This window comes from Aythya ferina (genome assembly GCF_964211825.1).
Source record: "Aythya ferina genome assembly, chromosome: Z".
Lineage (NCBI taxonomy): Eukaryota > Metazoa > Chordata > Aves > Anseriformes > Anatidae > Aythya > Aythya ferina.
Genome location: NC_140299.1, coordinates 83,629,776 through 83,650,455, shown reverse-complemented (window position 1 = coordinate 83,650,455; position 20,680 = coordinate 83,629,776). Strand labels below are relative to the sequence as shown.

The 20,680-nt window shown below is 38.2% G+C and overlaps 1 protein-coding gene across 11 annotated transcripts in view; it reads left to right on the top strand.

Annotated features, from left to right (window-relative positions):
• MCTP1 (multiple C2 and transmembrane domain containing 1) overlaps positions 1–20,680 on the top strand; it is a gene marked incomplete at both ends in the record, with an annotated part of 313,509 nt that overhangs the window by 283,902 nt on the left and 8,927 nt on the right. For all 11 annotated transcript variants that reach the window (XM_084504204.1, XM_084504196.1, XM_084504205.1 and 8 more), the window contains one exon: positions 19,221–19,330. In XM_084504204.1, the coding sequence (XP_084360330.1) occupies positions 19,221–19,330 (110 nt within the window). The remainder of the gene's footprint in view (positions 1–19,220; positions 19,331–20,680) is intronic.

Here is a 20,680-nt window from a genome sequence, read left to right as displayed (position 1 = left end):
ATGGACCATAGTCCCCCAAAGCCTCAGACAATTTCCCACAGAATAACAACATACCTGCAAATGTTAGTGCACTCACGTTACTCACAAATCTTGGTCATGCAGGGTGGGTTCCAAGCCAGTGGATTCAAGGGCAGCACTTCTTATTGCTGAAGCCTTCACAAAAATGTCAGTGATAAACCTCTTTGCTAGTAATCAAGCTGTGTGAGACAGTGTCTGTTGATTTAGTTAAAGAACAGTGCGATCCATTCCTGGGAGCCTGGTGGAAGTTGTAGAGTATTTTGGACTTTCCAAATTGCTATCTCCAAATTGGTATTTTGAAAAGGATCTCAAATGTTGTTTCAGAGAGGCATAACCTGTCCACAGAATTCACAGAATTGAAGGGGTTGGAAGGGACCTCGAAAGATCATCGGGTCCAGCCCCCCTGCCAAAGCAGGTTCCTTATAGCAGGCTGCCCAGGTGGGTGTCCAGATGGGCCTTGAATATCTCCAGAGAAGGAGACTCCACAACCTCCCTGGGCAGCCTGTCCCAGTGCTCCGTCACCTTCACCGTGAAGAAGTTCTTTCACGTGTTGGTGTGGAACTGCCTGTGATCCATTTTGTGACCATTGCCCCGTGTCCTGTCCCTGCAAACCACTGAAAAGAGGTTGGCCAAATCCCCTTGTCTCCCACACTTAAGGTATTTGTAAACATTGATAAGATCCCCCCTCAGTCTTCTTTTCTCCAGGCTGAACAGACCCAGGTCTCTCAGCCTTTCCTCATAGGGAAAATGCTCCAGGCCCCGTATCATCTTTGTGGCTCTCTGCTGGACTCTTTCCAGGAGATCCCTGTCTTTTTTGTAGTGGGGAGCCCAGAACTGGACACAGTACTCCAGGTGAGGCCTGAGCAGAGCAGAGTAGAGGGGGAGGATCACCTCCCCTGCCCTGCTGGCCACGCTCCTTTTAATGCACCCCAGGATCCCTTTGGCCTTCTTGGCCACCAGGGCACACTGCTGGCTCATGGCCAACCTGTCGTCCACCAGGTCCTTCTCCTCAGAGCTCCTCTCCAGCAGGTCCAGTCTGAAGAAATACCATTTCTTACAACAAATGGTATAATGTTACAAAAGCATTATAATGCAAGGAAAGGTGCCACATTTTAGAAGATATGATACGTAGCACATAGTCAAATATTTTTCCAGGTAACCAAAACAGAACACTTCTAAAAGGTAGAAAGTAATTATTGAACCCTAGATGTTTAGCTTTGGTTTCTGATTGTGGTTTTGTTGTTGGTTGGTTGGTTTGTTCTTATTGTTGGTTAGTTGTTTTTTAATCAACTGCATTGGCTTTTTAAATTAATTTTCCTACCTGTACAATGTTCATAATCTACTCTTAAGAAAGTGATATTTTTTTTTTCCTACCAACCCACACCAACCCCTCCTTAATTGAGACATTGGAATATTTATTTTCCCTAGACTTTGTTGGGAAAGGAAAAAGTTTTAATATTGCACTTCCAGATCATTAACAGGTGTTACTGGAAGTACCTCATATGCATAAGAATGTTTTACAGAGCTTTTTTTTTTTTTTTTTGTCTATTCTGATTTTAATAGTGAGACATTAAGAGTATGGTTTCAGATTGTTAGCATTCAGAAGTCTGTACATGTGTCCTGAAATGGAGAGGAGAAAGAAAGATCTTTCTCTTTTTCTTTCTTTAAATATATCTTCTCCTACCTACATCCTATGCATTGGCTAAGCATAGTGCCAAATCCCGAGGGGATTAAGCCTGTGAATGATGTCATTTGTGAGACATATTAATAGTTCTAGAAAATTACTATTTGATAAGGAGCAGGACCATGCAGTAACACTTTAAGAAAATGTGGGATGAGTGCATCAGGAGAAAACATACAGGGAAGGCAGAAAATAAAGAAAAACTCCAATGTGTTTCACCTATATAGGTGAGCACAACGACTGAAGAATTTGAGAGCAAATTGTCCGTAGAGCTTTGTATTCAAAGAGCATTTTAAAAATATAGCTATGATTTGGGTAAATCAAGTGTCTAAGATAATAAGCACACAGCAGCTTGGAATTTATGGCCAACTGAATACAATTCAGTGCACAAGGGATTATTTTTGCCCCACAAATTCACAAAGCAGATTGAAGTTCAGAAAACCTAAGTGATCTTTGTTCACAGATTGTTTGGGTGAAAAAAAAAAAAAAAAACAACAGAAACATCCAGTCTGTGTAATTTCATGAGACTTCTTGAAGATCCGAAGTTAAAACAAACTTTAACTGGAAAAAAAAAAAAAAAAAAAAAAAAAAGATTAGAAAATCTATTAGGACCTTTTTATGGAAAGAAGTAAGGAGAGCAAAAAGGGGACAAATTCATCAGCTAAAAGGCATAATGGGAATAAGAAATTCCAGAACTTGAACAGCAAAGAAGACAATGCCAGGGAGACAATGTATCTGTAGTGCATGAGGAGGGAAATACAACAAAATGTTTAAAATCTATCTGATATTGGACATCCTTTAAAAATGTTCTCAGCTATGTAAAACAGAAAAAAATAACAGTTTAAAAGGAAACATGATGCATTTTTAATGACTGACTTGGGGGAATACTTGGAAGTGATGCTTAGACTGGTAAGAGAATTATAAGATCTTCCTGTTCTAATGACATTTCTTTTCCAAAATTCATGGCAAACTAAGAGAGTGCTGAAAGAGTAGAGAGAAGTGCATTATATTTACCATTTTTAAAACTGAAGAGGGGATTGATCATGACCATTTTTGTTCTCTGTAAACTTAAAGAAAAAGTGTCCAAACTTAAATTTATTCTCTCATTTGCACAAAGAAGCTCAGAAAACTTCGTGATGAACCCTTGGGACCACTGACATCAGTGAGCTTCACCTACACTGTTGTGTGCTGCCCACTGTAACATGTTTTTGTTGTTGTTTTGTTTTGTTTTGTTTTCATTTAAAAGGGTGATTTAGAGATCATGAGATTTACCACACGTTTGCTCTCCTTGTCGCCACTAATGGATTATGATAACAATGTGTACTTTCATTTGGAAGCATGTGATGATTATTTTTGATCAAAATAGTCCCCAAAGACAGTACCAGGATTTGGACATCCAGGTTGGTTTCCGTACCCCCTGTCAGTTTCCCAGGAACCTTAAGAGGGTTGGAGGGGTTAGTTTCCACAATCTGATCGTTTAGAAGATATATTCAGAAAATATTAATGAAGAACATTCAGAAAATGCAATATTATATTTTTCAAAGGTAATAAAAGATAAATGAAAGAGCCTAAAATCAGTAGGATCAGAGAAGAGTAAAGCTCCACGTTCTTATTTCAATATCCTTTTTTTTTTTTAATTTTTTATTTTATTTTTTAATGAGGTTGTTTACAAGGACAAGGTCTGTAATGGCTTCCCTGGAGTCAAAAAGCATGTGTTTCCTCAAAGACGAAACTAAACAACAGAAATACTGTTGCTGTTATGCTCTACTAATATCCTGCTTTGCTTTCTCCATCATTTATAGAGAGAGGTTAGCACTCCAACACACTTCTGCTACCTTGATATGCAGAGTTATTCCTTTCCTTTGGAGATGCTGAGACCATCCAGTCATCATACCTGTCTTATGAGCCTGGCATGAGATTATAAAGTCAGCAATTTTTGCCAGGTTACATTCTGCTGGTACTTTGAAAGGCTTTTGACTTCCACCGTCTTTATCTTCCTTCTCCCTCCCCTTCTCAATGTACAATTCTTCCTGCACTCAAGGAGGAAATTGGAAGAGTGCTTAGATATGCTAAATTACCTCCAGTATAACCTATATATAATTTGCAGCATTTAGTTATCACTGTTGTTTTACAGATTTAGATCTCTCTTTATACCAGTTAAATGGTGGCTGAGCTTTTTTTAAATGTTTATTGAAAGTAACATTTGTAATAACAGTATGGAAAAACAGAAGTGTGAATGGGATTGAAACATTTTGTTTCACAGCGTCACAGAGTGGTGGAGGCTGGAAGGGACCTCCAGAGATCATCTGGTCCAGCCCCTGCCCAGCAGGATCACCTGGAGCATCTTGTGCAGGATGGCACCCAGGCAGGTCTGCAATATCTCCAGAGAAGGAGACTCCACAACCTCTCTGGGCAGCCTGTTCCAATGCTCCATCACCCTCAGAATAAAGAGGTTTTCCTCATAAAAATCGAATGGCTTCCTAATAGTATTTCAGATGAATAATTTGGATCTTTCCCTTAAAGATGTAAATCATTTCCAATTGCAATACTTCTGTTTTTCTCCATAATATTAGAGAAGATGGGGAGGGGGAAGCACATCACTGTGACTGGATTCGGCAAACAGCACTGATGCCACATAGATGGAATACAAAGAATTTGGAAATAAAATAACTGCGTGGAAGACAGTATTAAGTAATAGCCTCTTGCTGTCAAGCAGATCTCTGCCCTTTTGAAGCCAGGACTGGATGCAATGACACAGTGCTGTACAAAATGGTGCCCTTGTGTCAGCGGGGCATTTAGGCATTTGCAAATGCAGCCAAGAATACAACATGTTGAGAACTGAGGAAGGTCAGTAGCACCCATGTGTGAAAGGTAGAAAATAATGGTAATAACCAGCCTTGAAGAAGGTGGCTGCCTCTTTATACTACTTTTCTGAGAGAGAGTGCCCAATTTACACTGGTTTAACGAGGCTTGCTTTGTTATCTCACATGCTCTGAGGTAATTGTTAACGTAGTATTTAGTGCTTTTTTGCATTCTTCATCCACCCTCTGTGATGCAGCAAATGGGTTTTCTGGCCCTGCTGCAGGGTGGGCTCGTCTGGGGACGCGGGATACCTGCACTGATGGGTCCCCGTGCCCCTTCCTAGGGCAAACAACAAAAAAAAAGTCTTAATAATGGTGGTTGGTACTATTACTATTAATTATTAATATTACTGTTACTGTCATTTATTAATATTAATACCGTTAATAATAAAGAACTTGATCCATCTCCCTGCGGTGGGGAGCAATCTCAAACAAAGTCCTGGAAGCGTGCTGAAACAGGCTGTGCCACCTCCAGTCGACATGGGAACTTCCTTAAATTCCCTTTGCATTAATATAATACCACAGGGCATTTCCCAGGTGCTTCCAGGTACTGCAGAAAAATGCTTTGCACTGCCACACACTTCTGTTTCCAAATAAGCCTTGTTAGTGAATTCTTTCCCTTCTTCTCCCCCAAAGCACAACATTAATGTTTTCCACCCAACAGGAATCAAAAGTAGTAAATTCAATAAAAAGGGAATGAAATTTCTGGGCTGAGGCTATGTGGGACCTGTGAGCTCAGGAGTGCCAGCTTCTCCAAAGCTGAGAGTTGTGGTGAAAGGGAAGCTCTATTCCTCAGCACAGGGAAGAATTTCCTGCCAAACTTTGGGGCACTGACTGGCAGGATCTGATTTCTAAGCTCTTCTGTCATGTAAATTACAAGTAAGCAAACTCTAAGAAAATTGCTGTTGTGTTTTTATAGGCAGAGCAAAGGTTCTCAGGTGATTTACAGCTTGAAATCATGTTGGAGATATTCTGATTTCCCCTCCTCCCTGAGAAAGCTGATGATCTTAAATATTTGTTCTCGTACATGCTGCTGTACAACGATGTAATAAAAATTAATCTATTTCAAAGCATGTGTTGGCAGACTTCAAGAGAAGGAAACATAAAATAGCTGTTAGGACATAACTGTTGGTGTAAGTGAATAATGTTACAGCCATAAGTATGCCATTTATTCTCTTAAATTCAATCTTCATAACTAGAAAAAAAATGATAAAATTAAGTGTTTATTTTTCTGGTATGTGGATGGTTAGCCAAAAGCGTGTGTTTTTTTTTTTTTTTCCTTTTAGAAGAAATCAGCTCTGTAGCTGGAAAGCATTTATGTGACCTCTTTGTTCAGAAAGGCTTTGGAAGTTCTGTTTTCACTGTTTGGAGAAGTTGAAAAAGCAGGAGAGTTTTTATTGTTGTTGTTCACATCTGTGCAAACCCTTTTAGAAAGAAGTGGACTTTATTTCTGAGTATTTTTTCTAGTGTACAATACCAGCACTTCCTTGAGTCTGTCCATTGATTTCTTGTTTTTCTACTACTACTTTGACAGCTTTTAACAAAGATGCAGTATCTCAACTAATAAACAGCAAAGATTTCAGCTTATGTTTTATATCCTGTTTTCATAGTGACTTTATTCTGTCTCAAAGTGTTCTTGTTTGAGTTCTGTGAGAAATTTTAACTGTGTTGTGTTTCTGTCTGAAATGACGGGTAGTTGTTCTATGCACTATTCTGATAACCTTTTTCACAGGAAAATTTCCATATGCCTAATTCCTCCATTAGTTTTATTAATCTCTTCATATTAATAATGTTCTTGCAGTGATCTCCACCACTGAGTTTTGCATGGTATCAACAGAAGAATTCACTTTTACCAGTTTTACCTCTGCTGCCTTTCCAGTTGGTGGAACATTTCTCACTAGTGCCTTCTGAGAGTAATTAAGAGCCCCTATTAGCTTTCCCTAAACCGTTCATTATTTTGAATATCTTGATTATGTTCATTCATCTTCTGTATAAATTAAAATGTCCTAGTGTTTTCTGTAATTCATTGTCTTATTTTTCTTTGCAGAATTTTTATGATTTCAATAGCTCTTGTCTCTATTTTTTTTCTGGATCAGCTTTTTTTTTTTTTATTTTTAACTTGAGTTCAATTCTTCAGCTGAAATTATCTCATCAGGTTATATGATGTCATTAGGTAAAGTTAAACCACCAGTGTTAGGCATACATTTAACTTGGTTATATTCCTCAGAAATTTGACATCACCTCCTTTAGTAATTCTGTCACCTATAAATTTGGTGGTTCAACCTTCTTTCTTTTTGATGTGGATTAATAAATACATTAAATAACATCAGCTCTAGTATCAAATTTTATGATAGCTCACTATTAATCTTCTGAAATATGTCTGCTCTTTTACCTCTTTCTCCTGCTAGGTTATTTTAATACCCTTTCTCTTTTAGGAGCAGTGTAAAAGATTTCTTTGGAGAACAGTGTAAATTATCATTCGCTTTTCTGGTATTGTTTGGTCTGGTTTTCCATTCTGAAATGTTTCAGTAACTCAGTCACAAATAATTTAAAAATTCCAGACTGCCCTTCACACAGTGCTTTTAAAAACAGTCTATGTGGGGCCTTGAATTTAAGCCCTACTCCTAATTTCTTGCATCTGTATTCTTTGTGGAGGAGCCAGCAGAGGTTTCCCATAAGGGTTGTGGCATAGGATCTGCTTCAAATCAAGCATGTTGGTAAAAGAGGTTATAGAACAAATCAACAAAATGAACAATAACAAATTATTGGGGGCTGGATGGCGTTTGCCCACAGGCTCTGAAGAGACCTGTGGTAAAACAGCTGCGCCACTAACAGCGGTGTGGGTGCCCAACATCCATGTGGGTGCAGACCGAGAGGCTCGTGGAGGGAAAGGCCATTAGGAGTTATAGGGAAGAAGGATCCATCCTGTTGCGCTGGAAGCTGCTGAACCTCCATTCTCCAAATGCCTGGAAAACATTCTGGGAATCTCAGTGTCTGCTTGACCTCCACCTCCTTTTTTCTGCAGTTCTCTGCTGCTGAATGCTCTTCAGCAGAGTGCAGGAGCAGTCCTTCCATGTATTTAATAGCAAACAACCCCAGCATTGTCTGGGTTTTCCTAAGTATCATCCCATACAAATGTGGCCCTGTACAAAAGCTGTTTTAATCCAGTGCAGGTGCTTACTGCGGTGTATTTGCTAACTGTTATGCCACAAAGTCTAGATATCTGAAGTGCCTGTCTGCTTAATTTCAAGCTGTCAGGCTGGAATACTGTAGAGATTTTTTTCTGGAGGAGTGATACCTGCTCTCTGCCTTTTTTTCTTTGGAAAAAGTGTGAATACAGTATATCCTCACAGCCAGTTGTTGCAACGATGATAAAAATTTCACAACCCTTCTCCCTGTTTACTTAGTATTGCTGTGCCCCAGATATGACAATGTGTGCAGATCCCAGAGAAATAATGAAATCTATGGAAAGCAGGCACATAGGAGAAAAAAGGCATTATATGATGGCAGCTTTATTCCCTGCTGTTGTTGGACTGCAAATGGGTACCAAGTTTGCAACCGAGGCTGAAAAGCATTTAAACTTTGTTTACTAGACAATAAATAATACAGAAACTGTTTGCTGAAAGTTGAAGACGAGAGCTGCTGTTGAATTCTTGTACTCTGGCTGGAGGTTGCTTCTTTGTGAGTTGTCCTCAAATAAGTGATGAGTTGATGGTGATTTTTTTTAATTTTAATTTTTATTTTTTAAGGCCTAATTTGTCTCCTCTGCTGAAAAGGATGACTATAGTGTATTCTAAAGAGGCTGGTCCATCTCAGAGATCATGCAGTAACACAGTCAGACGGCAGTGGCAGAACTGGGAAATCAGGAGATGATGGCATGGCACTCATACCCATCTGTGGGCAGCTGGTGGCAGCAAAGCTTTGAAGCTGTTAGAAGCTGGTGACATCCTACAAGGATCTCTGGCATTTGTGGAAATGCCAGGAAGGGATCAGGGATCTGGGAGGGAAGAGTGGCTGGAGACTGACTTTACAATTTACAGTTTTCTCTCATGAACATAAACTCATGTTGCAAAGGGTCCAATCCCAACAGGAGTCAGCATGCTTTGAATGCCAACTCTTCCTTCAGCCTTTCAAGTGCTAAACGCTGTTGGGTGCCCCTTTTGCTCGTTCCTAGAAGCTTGTCTTATACATTGGTTTGCTTAATGCCCAAAATCCACTCTGAAATGTTAAACCTCAACAATTTGTTAGTTTGTTGTCAGGCTTACTACTCCCTGCAGGTTTCCTAGCCCCCCTTGCTCCTAGGTTTTGTATATCTGTGGATCTTGCCACTTCCAGGTTTTCAAATACCACAGTAGGCAGGTTAGTAGATGATGAGAAAAGAAGTGGTGTGGAGAAATGCACGTGACGTGGTGACTGGTTAAAGTACGTTGTTTATGTTTTTCTCCAGAAAAGCACATAAATTCCATTAAACACCTATTTTTCATCTTCTCTATACAAGACATCTTGGCTATTTTTTCCTGCTTTGTTTGTAGGATTTAGTATAAATAGTATCATTTGTGATCCACTGTACCTTGTATGTCATGAGTACTCAGTGGGCAAGTTAATATTGCCTGAAGACTGGCAAAGTTCTGTGCTTCAGGCCATTTATTTTTTTCAGTTACTATTCTAACATTACATTAATCATCCGGATTTTGTATTTAATTTTAACAATAGTTTGTTTTCCTTCTTCATTCTAGGGTATCCTCATTAATTATCATTTCAGCTGATGAAGTTTCGTTATTTATTTCTCAAAAGTAAACTCACCTGAGGTGACTGAGGACAAGCTGATAGCTTTTTCTCCAAGGTCTTTTATTGTAAAGTAACTGCAGTATACATACAGTACACAGTCAAAGTTTTTGCTTTAAATACAGATGTTTGTTTTACTGAAAAAAAAAAAAAAAAAGGACATTTGTGTAAATATTTGCCTTTGAGCAACTCTTTTTTAATTTCTGCTATTCTATTCTGCAGTACGATATCAGAACATATAAGCCTCCAGAATGTGAACACCTCTAAGTTTTCAGTCAGAGTATAATTTACTGTGGTCCAGAATAAATATGTGCTTTTTTTTTCCTTCTGAGACATTATGTATGCTGGAGCTTGTTTAAAATGAATGTAGAACAGACTATGGTAGTGGTTAGACATTAAAATAACATTGTTACAAATTACCCTACATTGTGATTCTGCATATTCATGGACCCACCCCATCTTCATTAGATGGCTGAGCTTTAGATCCTTTCCAAACTTCCAGCAGTTTCTAATAAACAAGGAGGGATCTTTTTTTCCATTTCAATGAAATGAGCAGATATGGAGAAAACCAGCAGTGGAGCCTTTTCAGGCATTTCCCTGGATTTTTTCCCAGTTCCCGGTTCACATATCACTCCTTGCCCACTGTACACTCTTTAATTCTTTTTATATTGTTTTGCTTCAAATGCCAAGCTGTTTTTCTACTCCATGTAATTTTCCAAAAGCACAGTTTGAACTTTTTTTTTCTCCAGGAGAATTATATAAAAAATGTTTTTGAAAGTCTTTCTTCAATTTATTAATATTTGATAGACTTCTTGAATAACTGCAGCTACCATTTGAAATGTGCATGTGCATGTATATGCATTATCTTTGGAATATTATTTAATCTTTCTTGCTCTAGGCAGGATTTCTTTGGAACTGAAATAGCAGGACTCATGACATGATGATACTGTGCCTTTTGGTTTTGAGTGTTTGTAGTTCATTCAGTCATCATCTTGGTCACTACTTTGGGATTGAATCTCAAACTGCTTCCAAGACAATTTGCTTTAAATATTCGTCCCCTGTGAATAATGTTGCCCAGATCTCATATATTACTATTTTCATCCTGATTGCTGCAGATTCATGTTTTGAATGAAAGATTTTAGGCAACCGACACTTTCTGGCTTACATGAGCACTAAGCTTAATGTTCTTGTTGTCCAGATCAAGTTCTTTAGGAAAGAAATTTCTTTTAGGAAAGAAATTTTGTCTAATCATTGATCAGTCAACAGCCGTCAAGTATTTCAGATTTTAGGGCTTGATCTTCAGCTGGTATAAATTGTCAGGGTTTGGTTGAGCAGAGATAGCAAAATGCAGGTGCTGAGAATCTGGCCTGATGTTTTCAAGTCTTGGAGCAAGTTGCTCTTCACAAGTAGTGTCCCTAGCAAAACAGTTTCTTTTGCCTTAATTCATAACAAGTTCAGCTAAATTGCTGGAATCCAAAGCTGTCTTAAACATTTGATTGATTATTCCAATAGTGCTCTGTTTGGACAGCAAATACAAATGGTAAAGTCATGCCTTTATTCCTCTGCTCAGCAGTCCACTTGACCAGGCTCAGGCAGTTTAATGTTAACACTATGTATGCATATTTGGGTATGGAAACTTCAGAAGAAACCCCTTTTGATTTCCATAAAACAAAAACGTCAGAAGTCCATGACATGATCATTCTGAAATTCAAAGTGTTTTTTTATGTGTTTGATCTAAACATGTTGGTAATAACTGTAAGCATAGGAAGAAAAGGTCAGAGCAAACAGTCTGTTTAAAGAGATGGAAATTTTAGCTCAGGAAGGAGAGAGCAATACTCCTCTAACCAGTCTTTAGCAATGTGTAGTTACGTGTCTAAACTAAGGTAGTGGCATAGGAGGAGGATAGAGGAAGACAATATTCTTCCTCCTGAGAAGAATGGAGTAAGACTGACACTTTTAGAGAATAGTTCATGTTAGTTCTAAAACAGAAAACTAAGGCTGGAGTGCTGAATTCTTTTAGATCAGTATTTGATTCCTGTTTCTTTGCTGTGCTTCAGCCAGTTCTTGTGGTGACAGTTAATATGTTGATGGTGACATCTTTGAGGTTACCTTCTGTGGTCTTGCATTGGAGATGCAGGTCTTCTGGCAGTAGAAGCAATTACAGCTGCTATCTCTTGGACTTCCCAGGTCTGGACAATAATTTAGTGTAAAATCATTATCTCTGTTTAGGTGAATGACTTATGTAAGAATTACAAGATCATTGTATGCTGTCAACATAGGACTGGGAAACTTCCAGAGACAGTGAAGTAAATCTAAATGCATACTTCGGTGCTGAGACAGTGTCCTAACTCAGAGTGGAAGTGATCTTGTAAAGCTAGTCTTTTTCCTCTGCCTACCTAAGAACATGTTTATTGTTATCATAATCTTTTCAAGGAGAAAATTAAAATTATGCTCTATATACAGTAAAACATCATATTAAGCTTTACATCTGCTACCTTCAAGACAATTTTTCAGAACTGCAAATGAAATTTTAAATGACTGTAACTTCAGCAGAACTCCATAATCTTTTATATCAATGCGTGAGAGTGGTATAGACATTTATTGAAAGATAAATTTTGAGGTTACTTTAAACTTTCAAAAGAGAGCACCATATTATTTTGATGATGCATTCATGTTGGCAACGAGTGGACAACAAAAATGTGTGAGTCTAATTTAGATGAGTATCTTAAAAGTTCATATGTATCACTAATCACAACACTTCACTGTTCATTTTCTGATTTACCTGTTTCTCTCCTCCTGACCTGAGTTAAGAATTTTTACAGTAGCAGGTATGACGTGTTTCCAAGCACCTTCTTTTCAGGCTCTGAGTAGTGGGGCTATTCTTACTGAAAGTAGCTCTTTCTTTCAACAGATCTACCAAGCTCTTCACTTACCTTTTAAAGATTATGTGAACTTTGAGCTTTTACATACTTGAGCTTTGAGCTTTGACTTATTTGAGATTTGGGCTTTTACTTTTGATTTGTTATCCTTCACATCACAAGTAGAACTTCACAAGAACTTCACAAGTAGAACTTGAAGAATTGCATTAATGAACACACACTGTTAATTGCAATTATGTATTCAGTGTAGATAGAGGGTAAATGCTGGTAGAATTGCTGTAATTTAAAATCCAGCTGTAAAGTCATGGTCAAAGTTTGTTTGTTAGTAGAACTTCAGGACTGTATTCTATCTAAATTAGCTATTGCAACCAGCTGGTGGACAATACAGCAAGATTCCTGCTTTATCCTCTCCTGAGTGGCATTGGTGTGACTGGTTACAAGAGGAATGCTAACGAGACCACTGCCAATCTCGAGTATAGTTCTTTCTGTCTTGCATGAACTAAGACACTCTCTTGTTTAAATATAGTAGAATAGGATAAAGGTGTAAACAAGAGTCAGCCAAGGGAAAAAACTCAGGATTTTCAAAGTTGAACTTAAAGCAAATGCATCTGGTGGATTTCCGTCATCTCAATGCTTAATCCCACAGTCTGGGATTCTTAATTATTTAAGCCTTCTACCAAAACAATGTCAAGAAAGCTACACCATTAGTTGGCATGACTTTTTGCCTCTGAATGTATCACCATGAACAAACAAGCTTCCATCCGTTTCAAGTAGTATGTTTGCTAAGACTATGTATGAAAAGAATATCTAAAAATGCTTACTGATAGCCAGAAAGGTACTGTACAATGAAAATTTCAGTGTTTGTTTCCTCACACTAGATGGCCCTTCAGTGAAATGGCATGTCACTCCCCTAATGGGCTCTATTGTGTTCATGTTCCTATTTTATTTGGTGTGTTACCTTCACTGTACTGAAATGTGCAGTGAAGGAAAGATCAGGAAGGAGCTGCATTGAGCAATACCATGCAACTTAGCAGAAAAAGATAAAAAAAATAGTATTGGCCAGAAAATTTTCATTTGAACTATATAAGAACTGCCATTAAAGTTCTTCTCTACTTCACAGAAACATCTAGCACCATTTTTCTCTAGAATTATTACTGCTATTCTTGACTTTTTTTTTCCCCTGATTTTATATTTACGTTATAGCACTGCAGTAGTTCATTATATATATATTAAAAAAAAAAAAAATCCTAATTCTTTATATAGGTCGTAGTGCCAAAAAGTCACAGAAGGTTCAAAATTATTTTTATCAACTCTCACTGTATGTTTGAGGAAGAACAGATTGTTGTAATATTCATGCTCACAGGCATGGTGTCTTCATAAGCAGTGAATCGTCAGTGTTTTTGTCCACATGTTTATATGATTTCCATTGTGCCTACTTTCTGCTGTTTTAAATATTGAATGCTCAGTAGGCAATAACATTTTATTGCTTCTTTCTTTAATAATCATGACCACAAATATAATTTCCCTCTGTAAAACACTAACCTTTTAATAATGATGTGGTTTTCTCTGTATTTTAGAAATCCTCATCCTGACTTCCATTTGGGCATCAGCAATTATTTTCAGTCCTGTTCTGCATGCACTGTTCTCTGTGGTAGAATGCACGCATAAAGACCCATGTTAACAAGTAGACTTGCTAGATGAAATTCTAGCATTTGTAAGCAACTGGGTTTTTTGTTTGTTTGTTTGTTTTTGTTTTGTTTTGTTTTAAATGCAGTCACTGAATGTGCTTTACCAGGTAAAAAAAGACAAAAGTGAAAAGTGAATTCCAGTTTAAAAAATCAGTTCTGATTCTCTAATGTAACCCTGAGATTTGATGTCCATGTTAAGTTATGCGAGCACTGTGAGAAAGCCTGGTCCACCTGTTCCCTTTCAGGATGGTATGAGTAATACCCAGGTGTTTTTATCTATTTTTGGTGATACTAACGGTAGAACACGTGCTGGTACCTGTCTGTCTGGCATGCAGTCAGTCACTATTTAAAATAACTAAAAGTCTAGGACCTGCAGAGTTATGAGGTGGTTTCGTGAAAGGGTGGGATCTTATAAATCATTAAGCTCCCCCTGAAAGGTTTTAATCTCTTCAAGGGTCTTCCCAGAATTGATGAGACCAAACGGTTTTGGTACTCCACGGATGTCACCCTTCAAGAGGGAAGAGCAGATGAAACTACCTGACCCTCTCAGTTCATTACAGACATAATGGGGGAGGCCAGTTTCAGGTCACCCAGTGTGTCTTTCCAGGTCCTCTAGACCATGCAGCTTTACCTCACGATCTCACTTTCAAAGTCAGCCTGAATGTAACAGTATGATCATGGTTGTCTGACCTCTTTCCATTTCCCTGAGAAAAAGGTAATATAATGACTTACCCATCACCAAGTCTGAAGCCTTTTGATAGAGGTTCAGAAGACGTGGAGGAGATCAAAAGCCTCTAGAGCTGGATTAGTGTAGGCCTGCTGTCTTCTTCTTAGTGACCTTCCCAGAAAGCAGAGATTAGAACCTGAGAGGTAATTGGTGAGGCCATTAATCCCCAGTGACATGTTTTTGAGCAGCAGCCAGGCCATAGGATGGTATTCAACAGCCATTGTCTGCGTGCTCTCTCTGAGAGGTACTAATGAACCTTGACAGTAAAGGAGAAATGCATTTCGTACTGATATGTCTGGGTCTACTCGGCTGGTCTCCAAAAGGAGGTCTCCACAGGTACCACAACCCCAGCACATGTCTGAGACTTGCACTGGGGGATGACACCTGTGACTACAGATGGTGACACTCTACTCTGGAGGACAGCTGTTAGTTGAAATAACCTGCAGCAGTTTTTAATAGAAGTGTTCTTCCCCTATTCAAGTAACAGAGAGCTATGGGTTTGCTACTAAAGCCAAGGAATGGTAAGGGTAATTCCTCACCAAACTCCCTGTCACTGATGATTCTGTAGCTGCAGGTAGTGGCACATGCAAAGAGCAGTTTATGTGTCTTGTTGTAGTCAAGTAACAAGATCAACAACAACAACATTTTCTTACAGCTTACCCAGTATATACAGTGGCTCTCAGGCAGAGATGGGGTGGTGTCCTTTCTGTGTCTCCATTACAAGTTAGCCAGGCTTTGTCTCAGTCATTTTCCCTTGCACAGAATTTATCATACTCACTTTCACAGCAAGGGGTATTTAAGGAAGATCCTTCTGGTGTCTCTGTCTTTTCCAGACAGCATCTCCTTGAAGTCTCAAAATTTACTCATATTCTAGATAAAATGCTCCTGTGATTCTTGTTTTTAAGACCTGTCTCTTTCCCTCCAACATAGCAGTTATTAATAGGACAGTTATCTACCGTAAGCAATTCGGAGCTTTATTCTCTATATTAAAAATGTCTCCTTTCACTTAAAGCTCTTTCTTTTTCACTACTTTAATTCCATTAACTTCAGCAAAGTTTACTTTCGAGTCTGGCTTATTTATTCTTCCTGCTTTCCCTGTCTTCTGAAATGTTTGTTTTGTAAATGCACTTCAACCTAGAGGAGAGAGAGGTTTAGGGTTAGAGATATAATCCTTTCCTAAATCACCCTATTTTATCTCATGGGATCAGAAGCATAGCCCACTAAATAAAGAGATTCAGACAACATGGTTTGTATTCAGGTTTTGAAGTGGGTTAGCTCCACAAAGTCTAGAGGAAACCATTTACTTTGTTTTCACCAAATGAAAAATACAGTTATAGCTGAAAATTGTATACAAGAATTAAGTATAATTATTGGTCAAACACTATATCAATCTGTAATCTGCAGTTCACTATGAAGTAGAAGGAGGACATGGTTTCAGTCTTTGGGTTCATTCCCTTTTGTAAATTCAAGTCAGACTATCAGCATGAATTTGACATTGCTTTCACAGTTTATGCTTAAACACATCCCCTGGCAAATATCTTGCTTTTCAGACACCTTAAGCCTTCTGCAAGCAAACAAATCATGGAAATTAAATAGTAATAAAGCTGTTGATAGCTTTGTATAATAAATTTTATCTACTATTTAAATGGCAATTATTTCCAGAAACTTGGCAATTGTAGCCATACAAATGATGAAATTGATTCCAGTCACAGCCCATCTTTCTTTAGAAAGGAAATACCAGTAGTGTTTGAAAAATGGATTATTAAGAGCCTTGGTTTGCTCAAGGTGGCTCATATGTTGTATTTGCTAACACAGCATCTTGCTGGAAGAAAATAAACGCAGCTTTTCCTTAGCCCAGATTATTTTCTCCACAAATCTTTGGAGCAGGAAATAAAAAACATCTAATAGTTCTGGGGCATGTGGAATTAGTTTAAGAAAAGCTGAGCCCTGGTCCTTCTGACCGCCTCCACTTTCCTGTGCTGTTTTGTCTATTCCTGCCTCAGAATATGTCAACAAATTTTCTTTAAGTTCAGAAGGTACAGGGAGGGTGGAAATAGTGATTCTTTTTCTGTCTCCTTCTGTCTCTTGGTTTTCTTTTTTTTTCTTTTTTTTTTTTTTCCTTTTTGTGTGTGTGTGTTTGTTTTAAGGGGATGATTTAAAGCAGATGTATTTTCAAAAAAGGTACAAGTTTGTCTTGTAAAATATTTGTTAAGAAAAATAGCCTCAGGACCTCTTAAAGTAAACCTTGTTGAGTTCTATAGATATCACAAAATGTACTATTTTTGTTACATTGACATAATTCTTTTCTCACACAATTTGATTATAAATCAAGATAACTTTACAGAGAGGACTGAATCTAAACTGAAGAGACAAAGCAGACAAATATCTGTGATTTCTGTATGGCTTATTGCTTACCTTTGCAGTACTAGAAAACAGATTATTCATATTTCTCCAGTACTGGAAGTATGTTTTACATGAATGAATAGAAGAGATATCTCTTTCCTGATAAGAAATGAAATGCACTGGATATATGCTGTACCTCCTCGGAAGCTGTATACCTGAGGACAATAATATTCTCAATGCCAAGGCTTCAAGGGTGTCATAAATACTACAGAAATTATATCAAAAATAACTCAGTGTTGCTGTACAGCACTGGGTATGGTTGCTATTGGTGGCTGTGATTATGGTCATCCACAAAAACACTTCTTTGTGATGTAAATAATTATTGCTCTTAACTGAGAACAGAAGGCTTCTCATGTTGCTTGAGAAACTGACTTTTCTCTTGTCTCTGAGTTGTTTTGTTTTCTTAAATTACGCTCCATCACTGGAAGTAGTTTTGCCATTCTTGTCTGTCTCTCTCTCTCTCATGATTGTTTATTTTTCGACAATCTGTGTTTTGTAGCTAAATTCTTTGAACATCTTTACAAGAAATCTTGACAAAATAGTTGCAGAACCAGTGTCACTAGAATAACTTCAGATGAGTTAATGTTAAACGATGTTTTCCTCATCCAAACTGGTTTATAAAAACAGCAAAAATAACAACAGAATAAGTGAACCAACAGACTGGCTGCTAGTAAAGCATCAGAAAAAGAAAAGAAAAACGAAATGCAACCTATGCTCCTTTCTTAGGTACTGGACTTCGGAGTCGATTACAGAGAACAATGTAGTATGTGGGTTTTGGTAGCAAAATGCTAAGGAACTCTTTTATCAAATATTTTGCTGCCTTTTGCAAGTCTTGAAATATTTTTCATTACATTTCTTATTTTGAGAAAACACTAATTAAATTTGAACTAGATAGTGTAATATGTCATTGATCCATTGGAAATATTGAATATATAGTTTTGACTTTCCATGTGGCTCAGGAAAAAATAATAAAAAAAAAAGTCAATTTTGTCTCTGGGGCCTAATTTTAAGCCCATCTAATTCTAATTTTGTGAGAGTACATTGGGCTTTGTGTGGACTTGATGTTACAGCCTGCCTGGGTTTAGAGATAGAAAGCTTTTTGGGGAGAAAGAACAGACTGTCAGAGCAGGAGGAGGCCCTGGTGAGGGAAGGTCCATGGAGGGCATTGATGTGCCATGCAGCACTTTGTTGGTGTCATCCACACCACCGATAGATATATGGTTCTTCTAGGAGGCAAAGTCTGCTCGAGTTGGCAGACAGGAGGACAACATTTGCTGTTGGCAAATCTGTCAAAGACTACAGTAAATATCTTAATGAGGGTGGGAACTTTTTGGAAACAAATGGTCACTCTGTTTTTGGGGAAAAAAAAATAATAATAAAAAAAAAAAAACCACATTTTTAAGAGGAAAAAAAAAAGGAATATTGGTGTTAAAGAAAAGAGAAATTATGGTTAGGCTTTTATATTTCCATAAATTGATGGCTTTAAATCTGATAGCATGTAGAATACTAAATAAGTAAGGAGATAATCAAATGGCTTCCTAGAACGATGCCTTTCCTGCATCTTTTTGTGGCTGCCATTTTCTTAGCTTCTGGAGCCATGGACTGCACTGACCATACAGTGAAGGCAGTCAGAGCTTTGTCTCCCATAGTTTTCACGAACTGGAATGTTAATACAGGAAAAGGGAGAAGAGAGAAGCATGCTCACTGTCCAAGCAGAATGGCAGGCAGCATGGACGCACAATCGTGGCTCTTCTGGCACTGCTGTGCACATGGTGGGAACCAGGCCTCAGACCAAGCCGTGAGAGCCTCAGGTTTCCCATGCAGAGCTGCTATCTGCCTGGCACATGCATCAGCGAGATAACAGGCATCCTGAGAAAATGCTTTATTCCACCTTGCACAACGTAGGTAGTCAGCACCCTCAACACATTTATAACCTGGAGGCCTGGGTTACTGAAATGCATGTTTAGGAACTGATGCAACAACAACAAAACCATGTGGTACTAAGTATATATACAACGTCTATTTCTGATATGCACTGTTTAAAGGGTTTAAAGGACAAAGGGATAAATCTGTAACACATGCACTTCTGAAACTTAATGGTTGGATGCATGTCATGCTTCCTACAGCCAGATATGTTTTATATACAATTACTACAATTACTACTTTTTTTTTTTTTAGGACAGTGAAAAAAAAGGATTTATGAATAAACTGTATGCGATCCAGGAGGTGTGTGTTAGTGTTCAGAACGTCCTTGATGAAGTGGCTTCCTTTGGAGAAAGGGTAAAGAAGTAAGTGCTGTTGTGGGTGCTGCATTGCTCTCTAGTACTGTTCATATTTCTCCCAAGCTGAGAAGCAAAGTGTTAGACCCTCTACTCCTTACCCCCCCTCCTTTTTTTTTTCTTTTCTTTTTTTTTTTTTTTTTTTTGAGGTGGGGGGGATGGATTCCAGTTTTGGCCAATCTGTTGTTAAAACTCATCTTAATTTACTTTGTTCTATGGCAGCTCTGAGTTAATAACAATCCAGTCATGTTTGTTTTGGAATTTGGAAATGTATTAATTGGGGAGAAAAACAAACAAACAAACAAACAAACAAAAAAAAAAAAAAAAAAAAAAAAACAGAAGTAAGGCACTGAAGTGAAACAGAAAGAGAATCTTATTGTAAATCCTAACAGTAGTTATTTAAAAGTACTAATAAAATGCAGTTTTGAGAAAGGAAATAAGCAGAGCTGAATCAGGGTATCAGAATTTAAGGACATATGTATGTTCAGTTGTGGGAAATGTTCTATTTATGTAAGTTAGCAAAACCTTTCCTCCTGGATTATATGTAATTTATAACAACTTATACATGATATATAAGAATTGCCAACAAATTTAGACATTAAGCAAGAGAGGTTTTGAGATTTATGACAGGAAGTTTGGTGTATTTTTGGCATGGTCACTGAGCAGCAGTCTAAGGATTTTTATTTGAGATCAGAAGGGTTCCAGAAACGCTGTCAGCTGAGAAGCAGGGACAGAATTGACTTGGCTTTCTGCCCTCCGAAAGCTGAGAGCAGAGCCTTGCAAGATGAAAAGTTGGGAGCAGAGCATTCACAACCTCCTTTCCACTGCGGGCAGGAAGGGTATGCAGAAAGGTGACCTGCGGGCCGTACAGACTTAGAAAACCTTCACAGGAGACTTTGCTATAAAGTTTCTGCTGATGCGCTCAGCACGTCTTAAAGGAAAGTTAAAGCTGTGTATTTGTGCTTGTTTTGGGTATGCTCTATGAGCACAAGGCAACCTTTTTTTTTTCCCTTCCTTTTTTTTTCCACTGCTCCATGCAACGTGCCGTGCCTTGGTGTTCCCAATTATGAGACCACAGCTCATGCAAAAGGATATGGCCCCAAAATAAATAATGTGTGTTCTAAGGGAATTTTAGAAAATTGATACATTGGGTGGAGGTCAGCCTGCAGGGAACTTAAGAGTCATCTCTCCTCCTGTTCTGCCTTGCTTTTTTTAATCTATTAGCAATGGCAAACATATCAGAATCAGGATAAAGAGGAGGTTGCCACTGATGTGTTTAAGAGCAAAGGCTCTAATGGGAAAACCTGGGAAGCATTCCCGTGGGGACGCTTCCAAACAGGCTGCATTCACAGCAGCAGA